We start from the raw sequence: 25,810 nt of genomic DNA, 5'->3' as shown, positions 1-25,810 counted from the left end.
TTTGGACGGGGATTAGATGGAACAAAGAGGTCAGAGATCTGGGGGGCCACCGTCCCACCCCCTACCCCGGGTGCCACCTGTCTATAGTTGGGGCAGATCCTGCTTTTCTCTTGGGACAATGCCAGCCCGACCTCATTTTCTGCCTTCATGGCCAGTTTGCTTTGACACTAATTGATGGACCTCAAGACCATTAATTTTGCTTCACGTCCCCTCCCCCTTCCTAATCAAATGCAAACAGCGTGGGAATCCCCTTGCAGAGGAAGCAACGGTGCAGCTTTAAGGGAAAGGGAAGGGAAGAAAGAGGCGCACTGACTCGATTTCCCCACCATTGGCTGCTGGAGGGGATCCCCACCTCAGGGATTGGCCTTGACAGAGCCCGCCTCCTCTGCGATGGCCAGCCTGGGAGATATAAGGTGGCTGTGCCGGCCTCGTTTCCATTCGGAGGGAGGAGAGGAAGCCGGCCGAGTTTTTGTGCTGAGAGGCCCCTGGCGCAACCCTCTCCTCTCTGAATCGGAGTCCAAGTCCCGCGGGAGGCTACGGTCATGAAGGAGAGACGGCCCCCCCAGCCAGTCGTGGCCAGATGTAGCTGGTTCTGGTGGGGGATGTGCAGTGCGGGAAGACAGCGATGTTACAGGTGTTAGCGAAGGACTGCTATCCGAGGTGAGCTGCCCGCCTGCTGGCCAGCGTTTCTCCTTGCCCGCCTGGCTTCCCCGCGGCCAGGCTCCCACCCTGCACGGGGGAGCTAGCCGCCCGCCGCTTACGCCCCCCAGCCCTGCCCCATCCTCAGGCGCCGGCCGGAGGACCGCGCCTGCCTTAGCTTCCCCTGAGACCTGTTCCACTTCTGCCGCGCACTGGCTGGCCCCTCCTCACCTCTTCACCCACAGGCCCCGATCAGATGCCTTCCTACCTCCCTTCGACCTGGAGTCGGCTCGCTCGGGAGAGGGAACTGGAGGCATTTCAGAGTCTGGGGTTTCTCCTTGACGTAATACCTGCCGTTCTCCTCACCCCATCCTCAAAGGTTCTGCGAGCGTGTCCGCAGGCGGGCTTCGGCTGCCCTGCTGGTCCGAGGGGCTTGTGGGAGAAGATACAGAGCTCGAATTGGCTTGTGTCTCTAAAATTGGGAGACAGACAAGTCTGGAGCTGTGAGAAATCTGTGTGTCTGCCTCCCTGACCATGTGGGATATGGGGGGCTTGTCCCTGGCTGGAAGTCATTCAGCTTTCTTTCTTCCATGGAGCAAAGTGCCTGTGCCTCTAGGCTCCTCTCCTTCCTGTCCCATGTGGTCCCTCCTGCCCCAGGTATCCCCCCTCCCTGCCCCTTATCCCCTGCCACTTTAGTGTCTCACTAGGGTGAATGGCTTCTTGGTGTAGCCAGCACTGATCAGAGGCTATGAGGGTAGGGGCACCCAGGGTGTGACTGGTTCCTCTCTTTTCACAGACATATGTGCCCACCGTGTTTGAGAATTACACAGCCTGCTTGGAGACAGAGGAACAGAGGGTGGAGCTCAGTCTCTGGGACACCTCAGGTAAGACTGCCAACCCTAAATGCCCCCTTCCCACCTCCACTGGTCTGCTACAGCTGCTCTCTTAGGAATTGTTCCCTCTTTGGTGGGGAGAAGGAGTATGTATGATACTGGCCAGGAAACTGACAGAAGGGGACCTGAAGATTGCTTGGTTGGCTGGTCCAGGGGTGCAGAGTGGATGAGCCCCAGAAGCCACTTCTCTGGGTCTCGCTCCTTCCTTCAGAGGGCCGGGATGGCGAGATGAATGAACCTTGACTACACCTGGGGGGCTGTCAGATAGGGCTTCTCCATTTCCACTCCCTGTTCTCTAACCCTACCCACCACCGACCCCCCCCCCCCCCCTGCCTTTACTGCCCCAGAGCAAAGCCAAATGAGAGACAGGAGTCAGTGCTGCTGGAGGCAGTGATGGTTGAGGTCGGGAGACAAGCCTGCTTTGGGGGAATATTGCTCCTGACTCGGTTTTCTCTCCTGCATTCCATCTTGGGTCACTGCTGTCCGCCTGCCGCAGCTCCGTTCCACTTGTCATACTGCTGCGGCTCAGGGATGAAGCGATGCATCATCGATGTTTTGGAGGGTGGGGGAGATGGCTTTAATATGGGGCACAGTCAGGTTGTAGATAGTGGCAGGGAGGAGGGGTGGCTGTGACAGTCCCCCCCCCCCGCCCCCATACTGGGCTGAGGTAGAAGATGCCCCGTCTTTCTGGAATATAGAAAACAATATTTTTCCAGCCTCCCAACCCTAACCCCTCGGTGCTAGGCTATCCTTTGCTTTGATTCTGATCCCTGCTCATTATCTCCTTTACCCCAATTCTTTTTTAATAGACTGGGCTCAGAGTCCTAATTAAGGACTAAAAGCCAGGAATAACAGAAAGAAAATAAAATCCACTCTCTAAAAATGGATATTCAGGCTGAGTTTAAAGAGGAACTGTGTAAGCCACTAGGGCTTTCCTGTTACATATAATAAATATGCCATCCTACTCCTCAAAGAGCTGTTGTTCCCATGATCCAGTTTTGAGGTCTGAAAAGATTGGGGGTAGGGGACGGATAAACAGAAAATGAGATCTCCTCATGCCTCCCCCTCCTCCCCAAAACAGAGCAAGACAAAAATTCCTCCACCTGGTATGCTTTCCTCCGTTGCAGCACCAGGGGTTGGGAGGCAGGGTTCTGGTTATCGTGGACTGTGCTATGCTGGCTGGATCCGACTAGAATGCAGCTTGGCTACATGATATATGGGATTTCGTCTGCTGTCCCCTGTCCACCTCTCAGTCTTCACAGAATCTCACTGCGGCTCATCTCTTTTTTACTACCACTGCCCCCAAATGCCCCCCCCCCCGGTGGAATGCAGCTCTTGAATCCCAGTCCGGATAATGGAAAGTCAGCAAAGTGGTGTCAGTTCCCTGTGTCGCATGCCCACCCTCCAGTTTCAGAAAGGATGCAGACTATCAGTCATCCTCAAACTCCTTTTTTTCAAAATTAGGTGCCCACAAAGGAAGGAGGAAGCGGTAGGGGTGTGTGGGATGGGCCCTCCCAACCGAGGGGCCAGGGTCCAGGGTCGAACCTGTTCCCATTACTCACTTGCTGGTTTTAGGGGAGGGGGGTTGCCTGGAGCCAGAATGGAGGCCTCCTCCCCTCCCCTCCCCCTTCCCCACTGCTGCAGTGCTCCCTTTGCTCAGTCCTGCGGTGCTAAGACCCCACCTCAGACCGGGGATGGGGGCAGATTGCTGAAGGGCCACAGTTATTGCAACTCCTCTTTACTCTTTTTTTTTTTTTTTTAAACGACCAACCCCCTACCCCAGCTTGGATTCCCCCCAGTTTCCATGGCGATTGTGGTGCAGGGAGAGGGGCTGCTTGCTATTCTGAGCACGGATTGTCTGAGTTCCAAATCTGCTACTGTTCCTTCCCCAGGGTGGAGGGGGGCAGGCTGAACCCCTAGCATTCTCCCATACTGGACCATCTGGGTCTGCATTGCCTGCTGCCCTCCCAGTGAAGGACCCTTCCTCGAGCCTCGAAATCCCTAGCCTTTGGTGCTACTATCTTTGAAACTGCCTCCCTGAGATCTTGGGGGATAGGGGCTGCAGCTTTTCGCAGGGAGGAGTAGGGCACTGAATTCGTGATATTCTTCCTCTCCTGCCAGCCTCCTAGAGTTCTGACCCCATGGCAAAGAAGCAGGGCAGCCAGTTATGTAACAGGCAGGTTTGTTTTTCCTTTGGGGAGACCCTGGAGCAGAAGCAAGGAGCAGACGTAGGGCAGCAGGCAGACTCCAAAAAAGAGACCTTACACAAGCCCTGGTCTCTGCAGGGGTGGGAGTATCCTCCTCTGGGATTCAGAAAAATGGTAGACCTTAAATTAAGCGCCCTGTAGGAGATCCAAATTCTATTCTACCCACCCCTCCTCCCTTTTATTTCCCCCTTTCCCCTTTTCAGGGCTAAGGAAATGATTTTTTTTTTTTTTTTTTGTACTGCTTTCTGGCAGGTGGTCAGGTCCCAAGCTTCCAGGCTGTAGCATGTTCCCCTGGGAGATGGGTGGGGCCAACTAACCTAAGGGCCAAGAATGGTATTCCCGGGTCTCTCTGGGCCTAGGCCTGTAGGGAAGGGGAAATGTCACCATCAGCTCTTTCTCCTCCATACCAGGATCTCCCTACTATGACAACGTCCGTCCACTCTGCTATAGCGACTCAGATGCAGTATTACTGTGCTTTGATATCAGCCGACCGGAGACAGTGGATAGTGCACTCAAGAAGGTAAGTCTGGATAACTGTGCAATCTCTAACTCAGCTTGAGAACAAGAAAGAATCTTAGGGACCTCGTTGTCCAGTCCCCTCTTCTGGAGCAGGAAGAAACTGAGGCCAGGGAAGGAAGGGATTTTCCCGAAACCATAACCATTTGCTACAGCTCTGGGACTGGAACCCAGATCTCTCCCCACTCTGCCTCCTGGCTTTGCCATATCCTATACTGCTCTGCCAAGGGCCCAGCAAGGGAGGTTGGTATTAAAGACTCAGGAGGTGAAGGACTGAGAGTCAGAACCTTTCAGTGATAGGGTTTGAGGGTTGGAGGTGGGGTCTTTTGGAGGCAGCGTCTGTAGACCTTGATCCCAGGCCCAGTGGGACTGGGCAAGGCAGCAGGTGTGAGCAGAAATGCTGGTAGGAAACACCTGGTTTGGGTGGCAGAGTCTGCCCATACCGAAGCGTCTCAGAATACCCTGTGGGACTACTTCCCAGGATACTTTGGGATTATTTCCTTTCCTTGGGAAGAGACTGGTTGGTTTCCTCCCGATCCCTCCCGGCTTTCTGGTCTCGTGAAGCTCTTTGACTGGGTTGAGGGGCCAGATCCAGGCCCCAGATGCTTGGCAGAAAGTGGGAGGAGATTCTGCCCCTGTGAACCGGGCTGTTGAATGAGGGGACAGGCTCTCGGGTCAGCACTCCTGTGGCCCCAAAGGCCTCACAGGAAGATGATGTAATTAGTGCATTGGTGATGCTGTGACTCAGGGAGGGCTGGGCTGCCGATAAGCTGGATGGTGTGTGTGATGTTGCCAACTGGGTTTCTGCAGGTTAGCCACTGACTCTTCCTTCCTCCTTCCCCCTTCCCTTCTTACATGGCTCTTCAGTGGAGGACAGAAATCCTGGACTATTGTCCTAGCACCCGCGTTTTGCTTATTGGCTGCAAGACAGACCTGCGAACAGACCTGAGCACACTGATGGAGCTGTCCCACCAGAAACAAGCACCTATCTCCTACGAGCAGGTGTGTGTGTGTGTGTGTGTGTGTGTGTGTGTGTGTCTATGCGCACGCATGTGCGTGCATGTGCGCACACACACATGTGTTAAAGGTGGGGTGGAGAAAGCTATAGGCGAAGGACTTGAAATACGGCCCTTGCTCAAACTCTCCCTACGGCAAGGGAGATTGGTATCCTGGGGGGCCATCTGTAATCAGCAAATCAGTCACCTAAATAGAGGTGGCAGGTAACTACTTACCCCGATTTATGCTATAGGTTGGCAGATGAGTCATTCCTGTGTGTGCTAGTATTTCTCAGATTTTTTTTTGTTGACCATCTACATTAGAATCACTAGAGGTGCCTGTTAGAATTCCTGACTCCATACCTATAGAGTCACTCTGGGAGAAAGATACAGAAACTGTGTTTGGGGAGCACCTGCCTGGCTCGGTCAGTGGAGCATTCGACTCTTTTTTTTTTTAATTTTTTTTTTCTTTGTATTTTATTTATTTTTGATAGAGGGAGACAGAGCACAAGTGGGGGAGGGGCAGAGGAAGAGGGAGACACAGAATCCGAAGCAGGCGCCAGGCTCCAAGCTGTCAGCACAGAGCCCGACACGGGGCTCAAACTCACAAACTGCGAGATCATGACCTGAGCTGAAGTGGGACGCTTAACCGACTGAGCCACCCAGGCACCCCAGCACGCGACTCTTGATCTCAAGGTTGTGGGTTCAAGCCCCACGTTGGGTGTAGAGATTACTTAAAAAAAAAAATCTTAAAAAATAAGAAATTGCGTTTTTGTTTTTTTTTTTTATAATTTTTTTTTTCAACGTTTATTTATTTTTGGGACAGAGAGAGACAGAGCATGAACGGGGGAGGGGCAGAGAGAGAGGGAGACACAGAATCGGAAACAGGCTCCAGGCTCCGAGCCATCAGCCCAGAGCCTGACGCGGGGCTCGAACTCACGGACCGCGAGATCATGACCTGGCTGAAGTCGGACGCTTAACCGACTGCGCCACCCAGGCGCCCCAGAAATTGCGTTTTTAATGATATTCCTGGATATTTTCTTTTCTAAGTTTATTTTATTTATTTTGAGAGAGAGAGAGAGGAGGGTAGGGACAGAGGGAGAGAGAGAGAGAGAGAGAGAGAGAGAGAGAGAGAAAGAGAGAATCGCAAGCAGGCTCTGCACAGAGCCCGAAACAGGGCTTGATCTCACGAGCCATGAAGTCATGACCTGAACAAAGATCAAGAGTCGGAGACTTAACTGACTGAGCCGCCCAGTCGCCCCTGGATAATTTCTTTTGCACATGGGAGCACAGGACCATTTCTTTCAAACCAGTGGTTCACATTAGAATCATCTGGGGAGCTCTTAAAAATATCAATGCCGGGGCGCCTGGGTGGCTCAGTCGGTTAAGTGGCCGACTTTGGCTCAGGTCACGATCTCGCAGTCTGTGATTTCAAGCCCCGCGTCGGGCTCTGTGCTGACAGCTCAGAGCCTGGAGCCTGTTTCAGATTCTGTGTCTCCCTCTCTCTGACCCTCCCCTGTTCATGCTCTGTCTCTCCCTGTCTCAAAAATAAATAAAACGTTAAAAAATATATATATCTTTAAAAAAACATATCAATGCCTAGGCGCTACCGCAAGCTTTACTTGGTCTGGTATCCATATGGTTTTAAAAGTGTTACAGGTACCTGTGGAAAATAATCAGCAGAGGGTGGTGATGGGAGACTGGCTGTTGGGTCCCATCCGGAGGAGCCCTGGGGAGTACCACTAAGCACAGAAGGCAGGGTTTCAGAGCCATTTTGGACGATTGCATTCATGACCTCACCCCCTCTGCAGGGCTGTGCAATAGCCAAGCAGCTGGGTGCAGAAATCTACCTGGAAGGCTCGGCTTTTACCTCAGAAAAGAGTATCCACAGCATCTTCCGGACAGCGTCCATGGTGTGTCTGAACAAGCCCAGCCCAGTGCCCCCCAAGAGCCCTGTCCGAAGCCTCTCCAAGCGACTGCTTCACCTCCCCAGTCGTTCTGAACTCATCTCTTCTACCTTCAAGAAGGAAAAGGCCAAAAGCTGTTCCATTATGTGAAGTGGGGGTTGGAGAGGGGAGGCAACCTCCCACTTCCTCCCTTGGGTTGCAGAGGCACGGGGAGAGGGAGGACGGGACAATTTAGGACACTGGACACGAGTTTTTCAGACAGCCACGGTGAGGGCTTGGAAGGAGACAGGAATGGGACGAGGAAAGAGCCAGGCCCGGCTTGAGGACCTGACACTGAGAAAGAACCATCACACCCCAAGCCAGGCACAAGGTTGTGGTGGGGGCGGCTGCCCCAGTGTCCCCCGCTCCAGAGGAAGGAAAGGTGTGGGGGTGTGGGGGGGCATGCTGGCCTCATGAGCTTGGGGGCCTATAGGAGCCTCACCTTCAGCATCATGCCTCTTCCACAGCGCTTCCATGCAGGCCAGGGGATGGGAGGGGTCCCTGAGCCCTTCCCGTCCCCTCTGAGGAGGCCGCAGAGGAGTGGAGCGGGGAAGCCAAGAGGCAGCTCCCTTGGGAGCTGAGCCCAGGTGCTTCATAACTGAAATGAGAAGGGCAGGAGCTGGTCAGAGCCAATGAGAAGGAAACCTCATCTTTGCATAGCCCATGCCTCATGGAGAGGTGACATCATACATTCATATGCTTCTCACCTAAGTCCCCAGGGTCCAAGGGAGAAGCCCCAGACCCCCTTCTCTTGCAGTGTGGGGGTGGTGGTGCTGCAGGGGGCAGGGCTGGGTGGGGGTCACCAGACTTTTTCTGCCCTTAGGGCAGTACAGCTGGCATTTGTTTTATAGACTCTTGTCTTTGGAATTGGGGGGAGGGGGGAGTGTTTCAATCTGTTATATGTTCTGTGTTTAAAGAAGAAAACCTATTTATTAATGAAAAATATAACACATATAAAGAAGCTGGCTCCGTTTTCTTTGTTTCTTTCTCTGTTCCCCTTTGGTCTTTGATACCGAGGAAGGAGCTATCCTGCGGCCCTTTCTGTGGGTTGCAGAGTGACTGGCTCTGCTGTTCCCTGGCATTTCCAACAAGGATCTCCCTTCCCCCCAAAGCACTACCTGACCCAAACCTTACCCAAGTCCAATAAGCTTATGAAGATCTCCTTAGCCCTAGGGCAGGGTTTCTCCACCTTGGAACTAATGACACTTTTTTTTTAAAAAAAAAGTGAGAGAGAGCAGGTAAGTGCAGAGAGAGGGAGAGAGAATTCTAACCTCCATGCCATTAGTGCAGAGCCCGATGCAGGGCTCGAACCCACAAACCGTAAGTTCATGACCTGAGCTGAAAGCAAGAGTCAGACGTTTAACTGACTGAGCCACCCAGGCACCCTAGAACTAATGACATTTAAATTTTTTTTTAACATTTATTCATTTTTTTTTTAATTTTTTTTTTCAATGTTTATTTATTTTTTTTTGGGACAGAGAGAGACAGAGCATGAACGGGGGAGGGGCAGAGAGAGAGACACAGAATCGGAAACAGGCTCTGAGCCATCAGCCCAGAGCCTGACGCGGGGCTCGAACTCACGGACCGCGAGAACGTGACCTGGCTGAAGTCGGACGCTTAACCGACTGCGCCACCCAGGCGCCCTAACATTTATTCATTTTTGAGAGACAGGACATGAGTGGGGGAGGGGGGAGAGAGAGAGAGAGAGAGAGAGAGACAGAATTAAAACAGGCTCCAGGCTCTGAGCTGTCAGCACAGGGCCTGATGCAGGGCTCGAACCCCCGAATCGTGAGATCACGACCTGAGCTGAAGTCAGATGCTCAACTGACAGCCACCCAGGCGCCCTGGAACTAATGACATTTTAGACTAGATAATACTTTGATGCTGGGGCCTGTCTCATGCATCGAAGGATGTTTAGCAGCATCCCTGGCCTCCACCTGCTAGAAGGCAGTAGGACTTTGCCCTCCCCCACCTCCTGCCCCACCCTCCCCCACTTAGTTTTCACAACCAAAAGTGTCTCCAGATATTGCTAAGTGGCCCTTGAGGCAAAATCACTCCTGGTTGAGAACCATTGCCCTAGAAAGTCCAGAGAACAAAGACAAGGTTCGGTGAAATCATCAGTAGAGGATCCAAGCTGCTGAGATTCCAGCCCCTGCAGAAGGTGGGACAGACTGGAGCCCAGGTTGAGGGGAGGTTCCTGGGGTTATGGTCTCCTAGTTCAAGGAGAGGTAATGTCTTCTGCTTTCTTCACCTCCTGGTTCCATTTGCCTGTCGATGACAGCTCAGGAGCCTTAACATCCCTCTCAGACACGTTTTTCCAAGTTTCATAGTGTGCTGGAAATAAAAAGTAACTATGTATTGAGCACTTACTATGTACTCAGGACTGTGCTGAGAGCTTACCTGCATTATCACATTTAACCTCATAAATGATAATAGCTAACATTTGTTAAATGTTTACTATGGGTCAGGGGCACTTATGAGATCTTTCTTTCTTTTTTTTTTTAATTTTTTTAATGTTTATTTATTTTTGAGGGCGGGGAGGGGCAGAGAGTGGGAGACACAGAAACCGAAGCAGGCTCCAAGCTCTGAGCCAAAGTCAGTCGCTTAACCGACTTAGCCACCCAGGCACCCACTTATGAGTTCTTTCTATGTTACTTATTCCTGTGACAACCCTATGGGATATTATCTACCTCATTTTACAGACAAGGAAACTGAGTTCAGAGAAGTTAGTTAACGTGCCCAAGGTCACACAGCTAGAAAGCAATAGAATCTGGAAACAAATCCAGGCAGCCAGACTCCAGAACATGCACTTTTTTTTTTTTAAACTGCTATCCTATCCTTTGAGGCAAGAAATATCATGATCCCTATTTTGTAAATGAGGAAATAGAAAAGTCAGAGTGTTATATAACTTGCACAAGACCATACGGCTAGTACATAATGGAGTCAGTATTCAAATTGGGTCTCAATGTCAACTATAATCCCATGGGCTCCTTATTGCTAGCCATGTTGTACCTAAATAGGAGACTCTACCTGTGGTCCTTACTACAACGTAGTCCCTCTGTCTCTATCTCCAAAGATACATGTTTGTGAAAGAACTAGCAAGGCAGGACAAAGCATATGAGCATCCTTTAAGCGAATGTCTTTTTTTTTTTAATGTTTATTTATTTATTTTGAGAGAGAGAGAGAGGGAGAGAGAGAATCCCAAGCAGGTTCTGCGCTGTCAATACAGAGTCCAACGTGGGGCTTGATCTTATGAAATGTGAGATCACGACCTGTGATGAAATGAAGACTCCAGACACTTAACCAACTGAGCCACCCAGGCACCCCTAAGTGCAATGTCTTACATGTGTCATGAGAAAGTTGTGCACAAGCACTAGGGAAACTCTGGCACTATGAACTTGAACAAACTTCATCATCTTTCTGGGTCTCAATTTACTCGTCTTTAAAGAAGAGCAGTAGCCTAGAAATTAGGGGAAGACCATGGATTCTGAAGTTAAATGAACCTGGAGTTGAATGCTGGCTTCATTCTTTTAACTGTGTTGCCATTGAAGGCATAATTAATCAGTAAAATGATGGTAATACCCGCCTCATACTGTTATGAGAAATAAGTAAAATAAGTAATATAAGTTAAGTGACCAGCACAGAGTTGGGCACTCTATTGAATATTCTCAGTAAACACTAGTAGCTGCTGCTCTTAAAGTCTACACCTTTGGTCTGTTAGTTTAAGTTCCATTCTGTGAGTGGAGAGCCCTCCAGTGTTCACTGCATGCATTACATCTACTAGATCTCAGACCTCCTTTCCCTTCCGATCTGTCTTTAGGGTAAAAGTGGTTAAGTGCAAGGCTGCAGAGTTCTAAGAGCAGAAACGCTTTTCTTCCGGGGTTACTTTGGGCCATTGTGGGTGATGTCCAGGGTTTTTAGAATTGTTTGAGTCTATCCTGAGGCTCTGTTTGAAGAGAACTGAACATACATTCAGAGGGAAAAGCCAGACCTACAGCCACGTGGTATTGAAACCAAAAGGCTGATGATGGGAAAGTGGGAAGGAAGAGGACATTAGACACTGATACCTATCTAAACCGTCCTCTATAGAAGTGGCAAGGTTTGGGGTTTCCTTTGGGGGTGGGGGAAAAGTGGGGCTGGTGAATTAAGAACCACAAGAGCAAAGACAAACGAAGTAAACATACAATTTGGGGTAAAGAAAACTCTGTGGATCTGAGTCAGGGCGGGGGTGGGGGCGCTAGGTGGAAGAAAGAAGCAAAAATATGAAGCTAGTCCCGCTGGCCAGATTCTAAAGGGCAAGAAAAGGAGGAAGCCAGGGTCCTATTAAGAATGTTGAGAAAACAGATGCCACAGCCCAGGCAATACTATCCTTCCGGGAGGGCTCTGTAATCCAAGTATGGACTCATTTTGAGTTGCCACAACAACTGGGTATTGTGCTGCCCGGACAAGGTTGCTAAAATGTCCTTCTATCCTTCTAAATTCCGGATAGTCCCACACAATGAATTGTCCTACCCTCAGTCTGAAATACTAGGCTACTCCTGTAACCTAACCTTTAGTTTGTCTACCTGTAAAATTGGGCTAATCTATCTCACAGATTTTTATTTTATTTTTTTTGTAAAAACGCTTTTCCACAAACGGTCCAGTATTTGTTACTGCAGTTGCTTGTGATAATTAAGCGCTATTGATATCTAAGGAAGCCCTTAAATTCCTTCGTCGTAAGCCACGAGAGTCTAGTAAAACCAACATATTCCAGAAAGACTGCGTGGCGAGAGAACCTTTTGCTGGAAGCAAACCCACGGAAAACTCTTTCTCCCACAAACTCAGATGTTTGGCGAACCACATTGCCCAGCAGACCCCGCGGCCGGGGTTGGCCTTCGCGCGGTGCGTTGTGGGATTAGTAGTTCCCAGGCTTTTAATGTCTGCCCGCGCCGCCAGGTACCAGGAACTCACCTTCCCAGCATGCCGCGCGGCCGCGGATGCATCTCGGCGACCAGGAAACGGGAAAGATGGCGACTGTTCGGCGACGTTGAGGCCGCGTTGGGCGGTTCAGACTCAGAGTGGTGAGTCCCGAACGATGGAGGCGGTTCCCAGGAGCTTGCAGAGAGGGCAAGAGTGGGGGCACGGCGATGGCCCCTGTCCCCGGGACGAGGCGGGGAAGAATGCCTCAGGGTAGGGGCTTGAGCCCAGAGAGCTCTGGCGGGCTGGAGTGAAGGGGCGCGGGCCCCAGGGCGGAGTGTTGACTCCTGGAGACACAGGCCAGGTCCCTGGTCGATCTTACGGGCCAGACCTTTGCCCATGAGCATAGCACCTGTGATACCCTCCATCCGACTTTATTCCTTCATGTTTTGAGTAAGCCTTGCTCCAGCTAAACTGGAACTCTGGCTTTTCTCCCAGAACCAGTCATGCTTTCCCGCCTCTGCGCCTCCTATATTATTTCTTTTGCTAGGAATGACTTTTCCGCACCCTCAATTACACATCTTCAAATTCTACCTATACTTAAATGCTCAAGAGCCACTTCCTCTACAGATCTTTCCAAATCTTCTTTGCAAATGAAAGGAAACTTCTTTGAATTCCTATAATACTTCATCTGAGCCTTCATCTTGGTAAGTGCCACATATCCTCTATTGTTCTGTAACCTTTTTTTGGACAGGATCTTCCTAATTTCCTTTTGTAATTCAATACGGAGTCTAGCATGGTGCTTTGCATATAGTAGATGCTTGATAAATACTTAATTGGATGAAAAAGAAAATCTGCCTCTACCCTACAAGAACTGAGGAACTCAAAGACCTGGAGGTTTGCAAGGAAGGCTGTTGAGAAGCGATGAGTAGGGTGGGCCTGGTTATCTGGCCCTTGTGATAAGTAGAACCTGTAATAAAAGTTGTCTATATTGGGGCGCCTGGGTGGCGCAGTCGGTTAAGCGTCCGACTTCAGCCAGGTCACGATCTCGCGGTCCGTGAGTTCGAGCCCCGCGTCGGGCTCTGGGCTGATGGCTCAGAGCCTGGAGCCTGTTTCCGATTCTGTGTCTCCCTCTCTCTCTGCCCCTCCCCCGTTCATGCTCTGTCTCTCTCTGTCCCAAAAATAAATAAACGTTGGAAAAAAAAAAAATTTAAAAAGTTGTTTATATTGTTTCCTTACCCTCACTTCTCATTCTCTTAACTCACTCCACTCAGGCTTCTACTTCCTCCATGCCATCAGAACAGCTCTTGTCAAGGTCACCAATCATCTCCATTTTTCCAAACACAAGGGTCACTCTATCTCCTATCCTTTTTCCACTGGCACAGTTAATCACTCCCTCCGTGAAACACACTTTTGGCTTCTGTGATGTCATCCTTAACTTTTTTTCCTCTTTCTTAATGCTGTTGCTTTTTTCCAGTCTTCTTTTCTGGCTCCTTTGCCTGACCTCTAAATGTTACAGTGTTCCAGAGCTCAATCCTGGTTCTCTTATTTCTTTCTTTAACTATAGTGCCTATTTAGGTAATACTATTTAGTGTCCCATAGTTTTAAAAGCCATGTGTACAGTGATGACTCAAATTTTTGTCTCCAGGTTCTTCTGAGTTCCAGAATTGCATTTTCAAAATGAAACTTTTGATTTTCTCTTAAATCTCTTCCTTCCCCAGTCACTGCTGGTCACTAATGGCATCGTGAACCATTAGGTCAGTCACACCATAAATTTAGGAGCTATCTTTGTGTCTCCTCTTTTCCTTTCTCCCTTCATCAGTAAGTCCTGTCTGCTTTGCCTCCAAGTATATCCTGAAGCTCACTACTTTCCATCTCCATTGCCACTTTCCTAGAACAAGCGACTGTCATCTGTTGCCTAGACTGCTGGTTCTGTTTCTACTCTTGCCTCCCTATTATTTTCTTTCAAGTCACCAAATTCTTTAAAAATGTAAAATTAGATCACATCACTTCCTGTTTAACACCCTTTAAGGTTCCTGTTGTTGTTAGGTTGAAATCCAGGTTCCTTTACCTGGGCCCAAAACACATTTCCACGATCTGACTCCAGCCTATCTCCCTGAACTCACCTTAAATCAGTCTTTCCCCTGGGTCACTGTCACTCAGCCACACAAGTCTGTTTTTAATTGGCAAATATGCTGCGCTAGTTCTTACCCCAATGCCTTAGTACTTGTTGAACTTTCTACCCCATAAGATCTTTTCCCTGATCTTTGCAGGCTCTCTCTTTCCCATCATTCAAGTCTCAGCTTACATGTTACCTAAAACACTCTTTCCTGAGCCCTCTCTCACTTGTTCCTACCTCTCCCCATCATATCCACCCTGTTTTATTCTATTACTTCTCATTACTATTTGAAATTCTCTTATTCTGCCCATTTTGCGCTTCATTGGAATTTCAGTGTTATGAGATCAGAGACTTTGTTTTGTTTACTGCTATATCTCTAGCAGGTAGAACAGTTTCTGGTGCTTAGTGAATATTTGCTGAGAGAATGAGTGATGTTCAGAGAAGATACCTGTCTTCTGGGTTGTTTTCTTAGGGTTCTGAGTAGAAGAGACATAAGTATAATTGCATTATGTACTGCTATAGAACATTTAGTCATTTCTCAGACAATTGTGAGATAAGATGAAAGTGCTACTTGTTCATTTTTCTTTTCTTTACACATTCTCCTTTCTTAAAGGCAGATGGCAGGAAATTACATGGAAGGGAGATTGTAAGTGAAAGTCTGGGGAACTGATATTCCAACGGAACCATTTGAGGGTAAAATAAGTTCTGAGAAATGTATCCTGAGTGTTAGGAATGGATGATGATGATAGTGATGGGGTAGAGGTGGATTCAGACTTACTGTCATTTTAGCTCCTGGCTGAAGTGGATTTTGTAGTTAGAAGGACAGTTGACAGTGTGACATGGTGTTCAGTGTCCCCCCCAGGCAGGAGGGGAATGGAACAAATTCCTGCTCAAACCTTTCATAGGACTGGGTAGTGGTCAAGGCTCTATGAGAATCTGAGTAGGGAATGTCAGTCAGCAGTCTGTGACCTTTATTTTTTGGTACCTACCTTTCTTTCTTTTCTGAAATAATTATAGATTGAGAGTAAGTTGCAAAAAAAAAAAAAAATACATAGAGGTGCTGTGTACCCTTTACCAAAGTTTTTCCCATTGTATAATGAGAAGTACATTTCTTTTAATCTGAGTGAAAGTGAGTTTGTTTCTCCATTTAAATTTAAGTTCTCTCCATTTAAATTTAAGTTCTCCATTTAAATTTAAGTTCTCTTTTCTCCACTTACAATTTAAGATTGTAATCCCAAATCTCAAAGTTAACTCTTTTTCCTCTTTTGAGTTTTCTTTATGAGCTCAAGGGAACTTACCTCCCTTAGCCATTTATGCGTTGACTGATCCCAGTGGGCTGGCAGACTGCTAAGATAAGCAATACAGGATGTTTCCAGAGGTAGCTAGTATACTATGCATTCACTAACACTTCTTTTCATACTCTTACAGTCTAATTATAAAAATAAGATAACATCCGTTATATACTTTTAGAAATGAATGTATATGTATACAAAAAGGGATCACAGAGGGATGGTATAGTGTAACAAATAAGAATGGGTCTCTGGAGCCAGAGTGCCTGGCACTCTGTCACCTACCACCTGTGTGTCCTCAGGCAAGTTACTTTATATACCTGAGCTTCCATTCTCTCATCTATAAAGTAGGCATTCCAGTATATCTACCTCATAGGGTTGTCTTGTGACTATATAAACAGTTTAGAGTAGTACATAGTACATAATAAGGATTTCTCTTATCCATGACAGATGGCAGGAGAGCTGGCTGACAAAAAGGACCGTGATGCATCACCTTCCAAGGAGGAAAGAAAGCGATCTCGGACTCCTGACAGAGAACGGGATAGAGACCGGGACCGGAAGTCTTCCCCATCCAAAGACAGGAAGCGGCATCGTTCAAGGGATAGGCGTCGAGGAGGTAGCCGTTCTCGCTCCCGGTCCCGTTCCAAGTCTACAGAAAGGTAAAGTAACTTTGTATGTCTATATGGGAAGGGAGAGTACATTTCACACTTCTTCATTCTTGGTTCCTCTGATGCCTGCACTATTAGGCCACTAGTCTTTCACATATTTCTCTACACCTAGTGACCCAGCAGCTCTTAAAAGTTAAGAGGGAACTTGTAGGATGAAGGTCCAAGTGATCGAGGAAGATAGTTTCTCTGTTCACATAGACTATGGCCTATCATTCCATTAATGCTTAGCAGTACAACTCCGATCTAGACGACTTTCTTAGAATTCCCTCATAGCTTCTCCTAGAGACACATTCCCCGATTTATAAAAATGCTGCTTTGTGGAGAAAAGAGCATGAGAGGGACACCTGGGTGGCTCAGTCGGTCAAGCGTCCGACTTTGGCTCAGGTCATGATCTCATGGTTCGTGGGTTCAAGCCCTGCATTGGGCTCTGCTGACAGCTTGGAGCCTGCTTCAGATTGTGTCTTTCTCTCTGCCCCTCCTCCTCTTCTGCTTGCTCTCTCTCAAAAATAAGTAAATAAACATTTAAAAAAAAAAAAGATCATGAGAACCTTCTTATGACTGCAGTGAACCTGTATACTCTGGAAATCTCGCATGATTTCTTAAATTTGCCGTCTTTAGAGAGCGAAGGCACAAAGAACGAGAACGGGATAAGGAGCGTGATCGGAATAAGAAGGACCGAGACCGGGATAAGGATGGGCACCGACGGGACAAGGACCGGAAACGATCCAGGTACCTGAGGGAATGGGAGCAGGCCTTAGGAGAAAGCCTTCCTCTCTGCCTCTGAGCTGGCGCAGGCCCATAGGGAAGTCAGTTGTTGTGGTAGTTACTGCAGAGCTGTCATTTTTAGAAAGCACGTATCCTTAGAAACTATAACCAGTTACTGAAGCTGCAACAGTTTGAGGGTCAGTTTGTTCTTAAAAGTTAGAAATTAGTTGGAGAGGGTTACCAGCCTACAAAACAGTCCCTTAGTTCCATTGGACCATTCAGATGTCCACCCAAGATAAACAACATGTATTTGTTGGGATAGCTTAATGCCCCAGTATCTTGACCTCTTTCCTCTGGAAACTCTGTATGCAAAGTTTTTATTAGGCTCTGAGTATGCAGGTTAGGATTCAGGGCAAAGAACACAATTCCCATAGCAAATACGGGGGTGGGGGTGTTTGAGACCTCTTGTAGATTGGGCTTGTAATAGTTGTGGGGAAAGGATCTCTGCACAGGTAGGAAGGAAGCAGGGGGAGGGAACACACAGAACAGTACCCGGAAAGGGTGGATGGTGGGGGACCTTGTCGACGAAATTCATTGTGTACTATAAATGAAGCAGGATTCTTTTTTTCTGATGCGCATCTGCTATTTGGAAGAGAGATTTTTGCCCTCAGTAGTGAAGGCAATCTTGTGAGAAGAGATTAGTCTTGGAAAGGGAGATTCAGGTAGAATGGGGCCAAGACAGGCCCATCATTAGGTTTCAGAGCAGGCAGAGTGACCAGGCCTGCAAAGGGAGCTTCAGGGCGTGATGGATGGCCATAAGCCAGTCTTGTTGAGTCATGGGAAAACTTCTGTCCTCTCTGTGGCTCAGCCTGGATGAGGGCAAGATAGCGATATGGATCTTTCCCGTTTCTTTTCCTTAAAGTTTATCTCCTGGCCGAGGAAAAGATTTTAAATCTCGGAAAGACAGAGACTCTAAGAAGGATGAAGACGATGAACATGGTGATAAGAAACCTAAGGTAAAGGAGAGGAAGGATTTCTCTCATCTTCCTCTTCAGTTCAAGTTCTATATTATAAATCTTCAGAGGGAGAGAGCCTTTATGGACTGAAGTCCTATTTTTTTTATCTTTAGGCTCAGCCATTATCCCTGGAGGAACTTCTGGCCAAGAAGAAGGCTGAGGAAGAAGCTGAGGCTAAGGTGAGAACTCGAGGGTCTGTGTTAGCTGGCCGGGCTGCTATAATAGAACGTTGCAGGCTGAGCGACATAAACAACAGAAATTAATTTTGTCACAGTTCTCGAGGCTAGAAGCTGGGATCAAGGTGTCAGTAGGGTGGTTTTCTTCTGAGGCCTCTCTCCTTGGCTCGTGGGTGGATGTCTTCTGTGTCCTCACATGATCTTCCCTCTGTGCGGACATGCCCCTGGTGTCTCTCTGTGCCCAGGTTTTCTCTTACAAGAGAGGAATGGTTTAGGGTCCACTCAAAGAACTTCATTTTACCTTATCACCTCTTTTATTTATTTATTTATTTATTTATTTATTTATTTATTTATTATAAAATTTTTTTAATGTTTATTTATTTATTTATTTAAAAATTTTTTTTCAACGTTTATTTATTTATTTTTTTTTTGGGACAGAGAGAGACAGAGCATGAACGGGGGAGGGGCAGAGAGAGAGGGAGACACAGAATCGGAAACAGGCTCCAGGCTCTGAGCCATCAGCCCAGAGCCTGACGTGGGGCTCGAACTCACGGACCGCGAGATCGTGACCTGGCTGAAGTCGGACGTTTAACCGACTGCGCCACCCAGGCGCCCCAAATGTTTATTTATTATTGAGAGACAGAGCGTAAGCATGGGAGGGGCAGAGAGAGAGGGAGACACAGAATCAGAAGCAGGCTCCAGGCTCTGATCTGTCAGCATAGAGCCTGACCCAGAGCTCGAACCCACAAACCGCAAGATCATGACCTGAGCCGAAGTCGGACGCTGAACTGACTGAGCCACCCAGGCGCCCCTACCTTAATCACCTCTTTAAAGGTTCTATCCAAATACAGTCATATTCTGAGGTACTGGGAGTTAGGGCTTCGACATATAAATTTTGAGGGGGACACAGTTCGGGCCATAGCGGGATCCTAGACCTATCTGTATTTTCTTGAAGAGGTGTAATGCCTGAGCAAATATTGTCGGGCCCTCTGCTGTCTCCTTATCAATGATGTGATCATATCCTGCTCCTAGATCCTTTGTTTACAGTTCCAATCTATTTTGTAGCCCAAGTTCCTCTCCAAAGCGGAACGAGAGGCTGAAGCCCTAAAGCGACGACAGCAGGAGGTGGAGGAGCGACAGAGGATGCTCGAAGAAGAGCGCAAGAAAAGGAAACAGTTCCAAGACTTGGGCAGGAAAATGTTGGGTTCGTTTTCCTCCCCTGTGTAGCCCTTAGAAGGAGTAGGAGAGGATGGGTTGGAATTGTAGTGTCACTCAGGAGAGCCAGAAACCTGTTTGCTCTGGAGTTTGGAAGAGGGAGGGCTGGGGGAGTTGATGAGCATATCTCTGGGTTACGTCTCCATTTCCCTTGTATTGCAAATCTCCCCCTTCTCATTTGATGTCTGTCGTCCAGATCCTGTCCGTGCCCTCTTTTGTCTTGCACTGAGTTCTTCTGCAGCTTTGCTTTCCTTGGTCTGCAGAAGACCCTCAGGAACGGGAACGTCGGGAACGCAGGGAGAGGATGGAGCGGGAGACCAATGGAAATGAGGATGAGGAAGGGCGACAGAAGATCCGGGAAGAGAAGGATAAGAGCAAGGAACTGCATGCCATTAAGGTGCAGGCCTTGGTTCTGTGCTCATTTCCCCCGCCACACACAAGAATGAGATTTAGTTATTTGGCCATTCCGATCTCTGCATGTGAGATCTGGGTGGGCCTGGAGCTTCATGGGCTTTGCATTCCGTCCCTGGGCAGGAGCGTTATCTGGGTGGTATCAAGAAGCGGCGCCGAACAAGGCATCTCAATGACCGCAAGTTTGTCTTTGAGTGGGACGCATCGGAGGACACGTCCATCGACTACAACCCCCTGTGAGTGGCTTCAGGCCTGTGTGCTAGGTCTTTTAAGGCAGTTCCTGGAAAGAACTGGTGCTACAGAAAGAGCAGTAAGATTCTGGGGTGGGGAAATCGGAAAGCGCATAGTCAGCCAGCTCTCTGGGTGAGGAAAGACCCCAGTTACGAAGGTGTACATATTGGTTCATGTCAGTAGTCCGCCCTTCCCTCCTGCTGCTATAACAAACCCCTGTCTCCACCTCAGATACAAGGAACGGCACCAGGTGCAGTTGTTGGGGCGAGGCTTCATTGCAGGCATTGACCTGAAGCAGCAGAAACGAGAGCAGTCACGTTTCTACGGAGACCTGATGGAGAAGAGGCGGACACTGGAAGAAAAGGAGCAGGAGGAGTGAGTGGCAGGGCTGGGGGTGGTTGGGCAGAGCCCAGAACCTACAGAAAGGAGCTGGAGGAAGGATACTGATCCCACTTGTTCCTCACGTCCCACTCCAGGGCCAGACTCCGCAAGCTCCGTAAGAAGGAAGCCAAGCAGCGCTGGGATGATCGGCACTGGTCCCAGAAGAAGTTAGATGAGATGACGGACCGGGACTGGCGGATCTTCCGAGAGGACTACAGCATCACCACCAAAGGTGGCAAGATCCCCAATCCCATCCGGTCCTGGAAAGACTCTTCTCTGCCCCCGCACATCTTGGAGGTCATCGATAAGTGCGGGTACAAGGTAAGGAGGGACAGCTTGGCCCAGAAGACCTGATGTGTTCCCATGTTCTAGGGGATACACACTTAATTTGGGAACAGAGAGCTTTGTTCCTTTGTTCCTCTGTTTTGTTCCTCTTCTGCCAGGGAGCACTAAGGTGATGCTCTCACTTTCTGGTGGAAGTATTGGCCTTTGGTGACTGTGTTTCCTCACTGTGAACTGCCGTCCTCCTCTTGTGCTGGCCCACGTGCCCACTCTGTCAGCAGTGGCTTGGGTAGCCGGACTCCATCTGTACCCATTATTGTCTCTGGGTCACTGCAGGAACCAACACCTATCCAGCGTCAAGCAATTCCCATTGGGCTACAGAATCGTGACATCATTGGTGTGGCTGAGACCGGCAGTGGCAAGACAGCAGCCTTCCTCATCCCATTGCTCGTCTGGATCACCACTCTCCCCAAAATTGACAGGTGGGGTTGGCAGGTCCCAGGTGGGGTGGGTTTGGCTGGGTGGGAAAGGTCACAGTGGCAACTGAGCGTTTGGTTTTCTTTTTAAGTCTACAGTCAGAAGCCCCCTTCTTTAGTCTGGGTCAGATACTAGGGAATAATTGGATCACGGTATCAAAGAGGTGTATGATTTTGTTGGCAAGGACCACTCCCTGAAGAACTTGGCTGCCCTGGAGTCTCTGATTTTTAAATGAGATCTTTGCATCCTTTTCCCACCACCCTCCCCATCTCCATAGCTGCCCTTAAGAGTGACTTTGTCTTGCTCCTGTTTGTGGTTGGATAAGAACGAAAGCTCACGGAACTGTGGGATGCCCCGTTTACCACAGGATCGAAGAGTCAGACCAAGGCCCTTATGCCATCATCCTGGCCCCCACTCGTGAGTTGGCTCAGCAGATTGAGGAAGAGACCATCAAGTTTGGGAAGCCACTGGGCATCCGCACTGTGGCTGTCATTGGCGGCATCTCCAGAGAGGACCAGGGCTTCAGGCTGCGCATGGGCTGTGAGGTTCGTTCACCTAGCGGTTAGCCAGCCCACTGTTTGAGGGTTCTCAGTTTGGGGGCCGTGTCTCTGGTTTCTGCCATAGACGTACAGTAAAGTGAAGAAAAGGACTGGTTTATATATATGTGCTGTTACTTGTCGAGAACTTAAGAACCAGGTATCGTACTGTGCGCATCATTAATTTTACCAACAACCAAATGAGAGAGAGAGGTGGTGGACCTCCGTTGTGCAGGTGAAGCTGAGGCTCAGGTCAGTAACTTGCCCAAAGTCACAGCTGGCAATGAGCAGAGCTGAGACTCATACCACAGCCTTTGTTGTCACTCACTCTGCCAGACCATGTCAGTGACTTCACGTATTGGCTCCTCAAGGTAGAGGAAGAGAGCTTTCGATAAGAAATTTTATGGAGGAATTGAGTCTTTTGCAACTTCCTGGCATAATCCCTTTGTATAATTCTCTCCATGGTTTCCCTTAGTCTCTCTTCCATCTAAGAAAGTTCCTGATTTTGCCTCTTCTGTTTGACTCCTGAGCCTTACTCAGAGACCCTGTTCACGCCTTAAAAAAATCCAAGGTGGCAACAAGCGATTCTGTGCCAGTTCTTAGGAACCTTTGCCGTCAGTCATAACTGCAGGTTGGGGTCCAAGTTCCTTAGCATTGGAGGTCTGTTGTCTGAGCGGGTGGATAGTTCACAGGAGGGAGAAGAAAGGGGTACGTGCTGCGGCTGCATATGTTTCCACTGTGCCCTCCAGATTGTGATAGCTACCCCAGGACGTCTGATTGATGTGCTGGAGAACCGTTACCTTGTGCTGAGCCGCTGTACCTATGTGGTTCTGGATGAGGCAGATAGGATGATTGACATGGGCTTTGAGCCAGATGTCCAGAAGATCCTGGAGCACATGCCTGTCAGCAACCAGAAGCCGGACACGGATGAAGCTGAGGACCCTGAGAAGATGTTGGCCAACTTTGAGTCAGGAAAACATAAGTACCGCCAAGTAAGGCCGCTTCCCTAAGCTGGGAAAAGGGGGCAAGTTGCCAAACCTGCTCTGAGGCCCTTCTTGCCCTGGGGGGGGGCCCACGGTACATTTACCAGCATGTCCTCTGACAGTCCTGGCAGCGGAGCCATTATTGGCTTTGCCCTCGAAAATGGTTCCAAGGCATCATGCTATTCCCCACCATGGGTGCCAGCAAATGCTCTCAGCCCTTCGCGTCATCATAAGATGCAAAATACCTTGGTGAGCAGGTAGTGAGGAAAGAAGTGGGAAAGCAAAGGACACGATTTCCTATGGCAGTGGCTGTTAAAGCCTACTCCATGGCTCGTTTTAGGTTCTTTAGCCCAGGCTACACTTCCTGTGGTGATGGAGGATATGGCGGTGCCTGCCTGGGCCCAGGGCTGAGCTTCCTGTTTTCACAGACAGTCATGTTCACGGCCACCATGCCCCCAGCGGTGGAGCGTCTGGCCCGGAGCTATCTGCGGCGACCTGCTGTGGTGTACATTGGCTCTGCAGGCAAGCCTCATGAACGTGTGGAACAGAAGGTCTTCCTCATGTCAGAGTCGGAAAAGAGGTATGGGGGCGGCTGAGCCTGGCAAAACATGATGGAGAAGGCGCTTTTTTCTGTATGCGGGATGATGGAGGGTGAATGTTCTGCCGTTCTAAAGAGCTGCGGTTTGCTTGTTCGGGACGCCATGGGATTGAAGGTCCTGGAATTGGTGTTGGTAGATCAGAGCGTGCGTCTCAAAGGTCTGCCTCTCATTTTTCTCCTCTGCCTCTTCTCCCCAGGAAAAAGCTGCTGGCAATCTTGGAACAAGGCTTTGATCCACCCATTATCATTTTTGTCAACCAGAAGAAGGGCTGCGATGTTTTGGCCAAATCTCTGGAGAAGATGGGGGTATGTCTGGCGAGAGAGAGCCAAGTCCGCTCTCTTTGGTGGGACTTTCTGAAAATAGACGGCCCCTCTGAGGCTCCTCCTTTCAGTTCTGTCCCATTCTTTAACCTAGGGTTCAAGTCAGGGCCGGAGGGAAAAGGGTGGTGTGACAGGGATGAGGGAACTGGGTCTGTTGTGTGATCCCCTGTCTAGTCCTGCAAGGGCAGCCAGAGCTGCCTTGGGTCTTCCTCCAAGGGGGCCGGGCCAGGGACAGGTTTTGAGACACACATCCTGGCCGGACAGGAGGCTGTAGAATAGGAGATCAGAGTTCTTTGTGTTTATAGATGTATGGGAAAGTGGGTGGTGCATCACGAGGGACATGGGGGATTGGTGTCCTTTACTGCTGCTACTGGTGTTTCAAGGGTCCTTAAATGTCTTGGTCCCTGCTTGCCACCCTCATCTCAGCCTCATTCTCTCTTTGATGACTTCCCGTCTGTCTGGCTCCGCGCCACCTGCCCCCCAGTCGCTTTACCGTTAGTACTATCACTTTATTTTTACTCTCTTTCCCCTCTCACCCCAGGGCTTTACCTTTGACCTCACTCTGTCTGCCCCTGCCGCACCACACCCTGTTCTCTCCCGTCCCTTTCTTCAGCTCACCTGTTCTCTGCTTGCTTCCAGTAGCACTCGTTCTCTCCCCCTCCTCCTTCCGCGTCTGCCCTGCTGCTCTGCAGCCCTCCCTCACGGTCTCCACTCCCTTCTGTGTCTTTCCATGACCCCGCTGCTCTCTTCTCACCTTGCCATTGTTCCAACAGTACAATGCTTGCACGCTGCATGGTGGAAAAGGCCAGGAGCAGCGAGAGTTTGCACTGTCCAACCTCAAGGCTGGGGCCAAGGATATTTTGGTGGCTACAGATGTGGCGGGTCGTGGTATCGACATCCAAGATGTGTCTATGGTTGTCAACTATGATATGGCCAAAAACATTGAAGGTAAGTGCGGGCGGAAGCAGCTTCCATCCAGGTAAAGGGGGCCTCCTTGTCTCATTCCACTTGAAGCCGGAGTCTTTTGCTGCCATTCCTCACAGCTCCAAGTCTGGGATTGCTTGTCCCGGTGGGAAGAGCTCTGCTTTTTATCTCCCATGGGTTTTGTCCCAGCACCCAGGACAGCTCTGTCTCCGGGGTGTGGGCCGCTTTCAGTCTGGGTGTGGCAGGTTGATCCCCATCGTTAGTGGTGGAGAGGGCACTGTGGGCGCCGCGGGGGTCAGGCCGCGTGGGGGGGGCGGCGGGGTATTGACTGCCCTCGGAGGTGTGTGGGGGTGGGGGGCGCCTTTAGAAGTGAGGCCCGGTACCCTCGGTGGCACTCCTCCCCTTCCCCCAGATTACATCCACCGCATTGGTCGCACGGGACGAGCTGGCAAGAGCGGTGTGGCCATCACCTTCCTCACCAAAGAGGACTCCGCTGTGTTCTATGAGCTGAAGCAAGCCATCCTGGAGAGCCCGGTGTCCTCCTGCCCCCCAGAGCTAGCCAACCACCCAGATGCCCAGCACAAGCCAGGCACCATCCTCACCAAGAAGCGCCGGGAAGAGACCATCTTTGCCTGACACGGCACTCTTGCCGTCAGTTTAAGGGCATGTTCTGAAGCCTTTTCTTCGGGACCCTTACGTCTCTTTCCAGGTCCTCACTCTTATGGGGCCTTAGGAAACAATCAGACTCCTCGGCCCAAACCCTCAGGTCTGAAGGCCCGAGCTTGGGGCTGCAGAAGGAGAGGAAACTGCTATAGGCGGCAGGGAGAACAAAGGACACAGATTCTGGCCTGGCTCTGTCCCTCTGGAGGGCTTTGGGATTGCACTGGGCCATCAGCTCTTGCCAGTCGTGGGGGCAGCCGGTTGGCACTGCCTCACAGACTGAACAAAAACCTGGCCGCCACGACGGTACCTCTTCGGCTCGGACTTGACTGCAGAAGCTGCAGCAGTGTCATTGCCCTAGGTGACCCCAGGGGATCTGGCACTGTGAGGATTATGGACCTTGGACTCTGTCATTTTGACAGCCGTTTGCCCTTTTGGATTATAAAACCAGTTGAGAGCCTTGTTTAGAGCTGTGCACGGCCCCTGTGCCCAGGGGTGCTGTGCACTCTGGGCATCCCTCACCCAGGGAATTTTTTTAGTAGCTGTGGGGACAGGGTGAGCTGGCTGTGTCCATCTTGAAGTCACTGAGTGAAATTTCTGTTTTTTATTCTCTGAGAAGATGAGTTTGTATGTTCTGAGAATAAACACATGAAGATGAAGGCTGTGTCTGATTCCAGCTACAAGCATCTCCTGGGTTTTCCCTGCTGTCACGGGAGATAGGAGGAC

At 49.6% G+C, this 25,810-nt stretch overlaps 2 protein-coding genes across 3 annotated transcripts; both read left to right on the top strand.

Moving 5' to 3' along the window:
* The first annotated feature begins 421 nt into the window (after nt 1–421).
* Nucleotides 422–8,157, top strand: RND1 (Rho family GTPase 1). The gene is given in 7 exon segments (XM_030322254.1): nt 422–582; nt 585–660; nt 885–969; nt 1,436–1,523; nt 4,150–4,259; nt 5,123–5,257; nt 7,062–8,157. Coding segments are annotated over 7 exon segments (780 nt in total). The 5' UTR covers nt 422–542; the 3' UTR covers nt 7,308–8,157.
* Nucleotides 8,158–12,171: 4,014 nt separating this feature from the next.
* On the top strand, nt 12,172–25,743 carry DDX23 (DEAD-box helicase 23). Of its 2 annotated transcripts, none has more exons than XM_030322499.1 (17): nt 12,172–12,256; nt 15,951–16,159; nt 16,787–16,897; nt 17,796–17,889; nt 18,003–18,068; nt 19,131–19,269; nt 19,544–19,677; nt 19,815–19,927; nt 20,154–20,297; nt 20,399–20,624; nt 20,922–21,067; nt 21,430–21,607; nt 22,348–22,590; nt 23,010–23,161; nt 23,377–23,485; nt 24,274–24,448; nt 24,837–25,743. In XM_030322499.1, the coding sequence occupies exons 2-17, from the start codon at nt 15,951–15,953 to the stop codon at nt 25,058–25,060; spliced, it is 2,463 nt and encodes an 820-aa protein (XP_030178359.1). In that variant the 5' UTR covers nt 12,172–12,256; the 3' UTR covers nt 25,061–25,743. The 2 variants fall into 2 exon arrangements, with proteins under 2 accessions (XP_030178359.1, XP_030178360.1); XM_030322500.1 differs by lacking the exon at nt 12,172–12,256 and adding an exon at nt 12,723–12,799.
* The last annotated feature ends 67 nt before the right edge of the window (nt 25,744–25,810 follow it).

Source organism: Lynx canadensis, chromosome B4 (genome assembly GCF_007474595.2).
Source record: "Lynx canadensis isolate LIC74 chromosome B4, mLynCan4.pri.v2, whole genome shotgun sequence".
Taxonomy (NCBI): Eukaryota; Metazoa; Chordata; class Mammalia; order Carnivora; family Felidae; genus Lynx; species Lynx canadensis.
The sequence above is the reverse complement of the archived record's forward strand: the minus strand, read 5'-3'. Positions and strand labels throughout refer to the sequence as shown.

Coding starts and splice junctions, on each gene's coding strand:
- DDX23 (XM_030322499.1), top strand. CDS start 15,951: ATGGCAGGAGAGCTGGCTGACAAAAAGGACCGTGATGCATCACCTTCC. Junction 22,591..23,009: donor GAAAACATAAGTACCGCCAA/GTAAGGCCGCTT, acceptor CTGTTTTCACAG/ACAGTCATGTTCACGGCCAC. Junction 23,486..24,273: donor AATCTCTGGAGAAGATGGGG/GTATGTCTGGCG, acceptor TTGTTCCAACAG/TACAATGCTTGCACGCTGCA.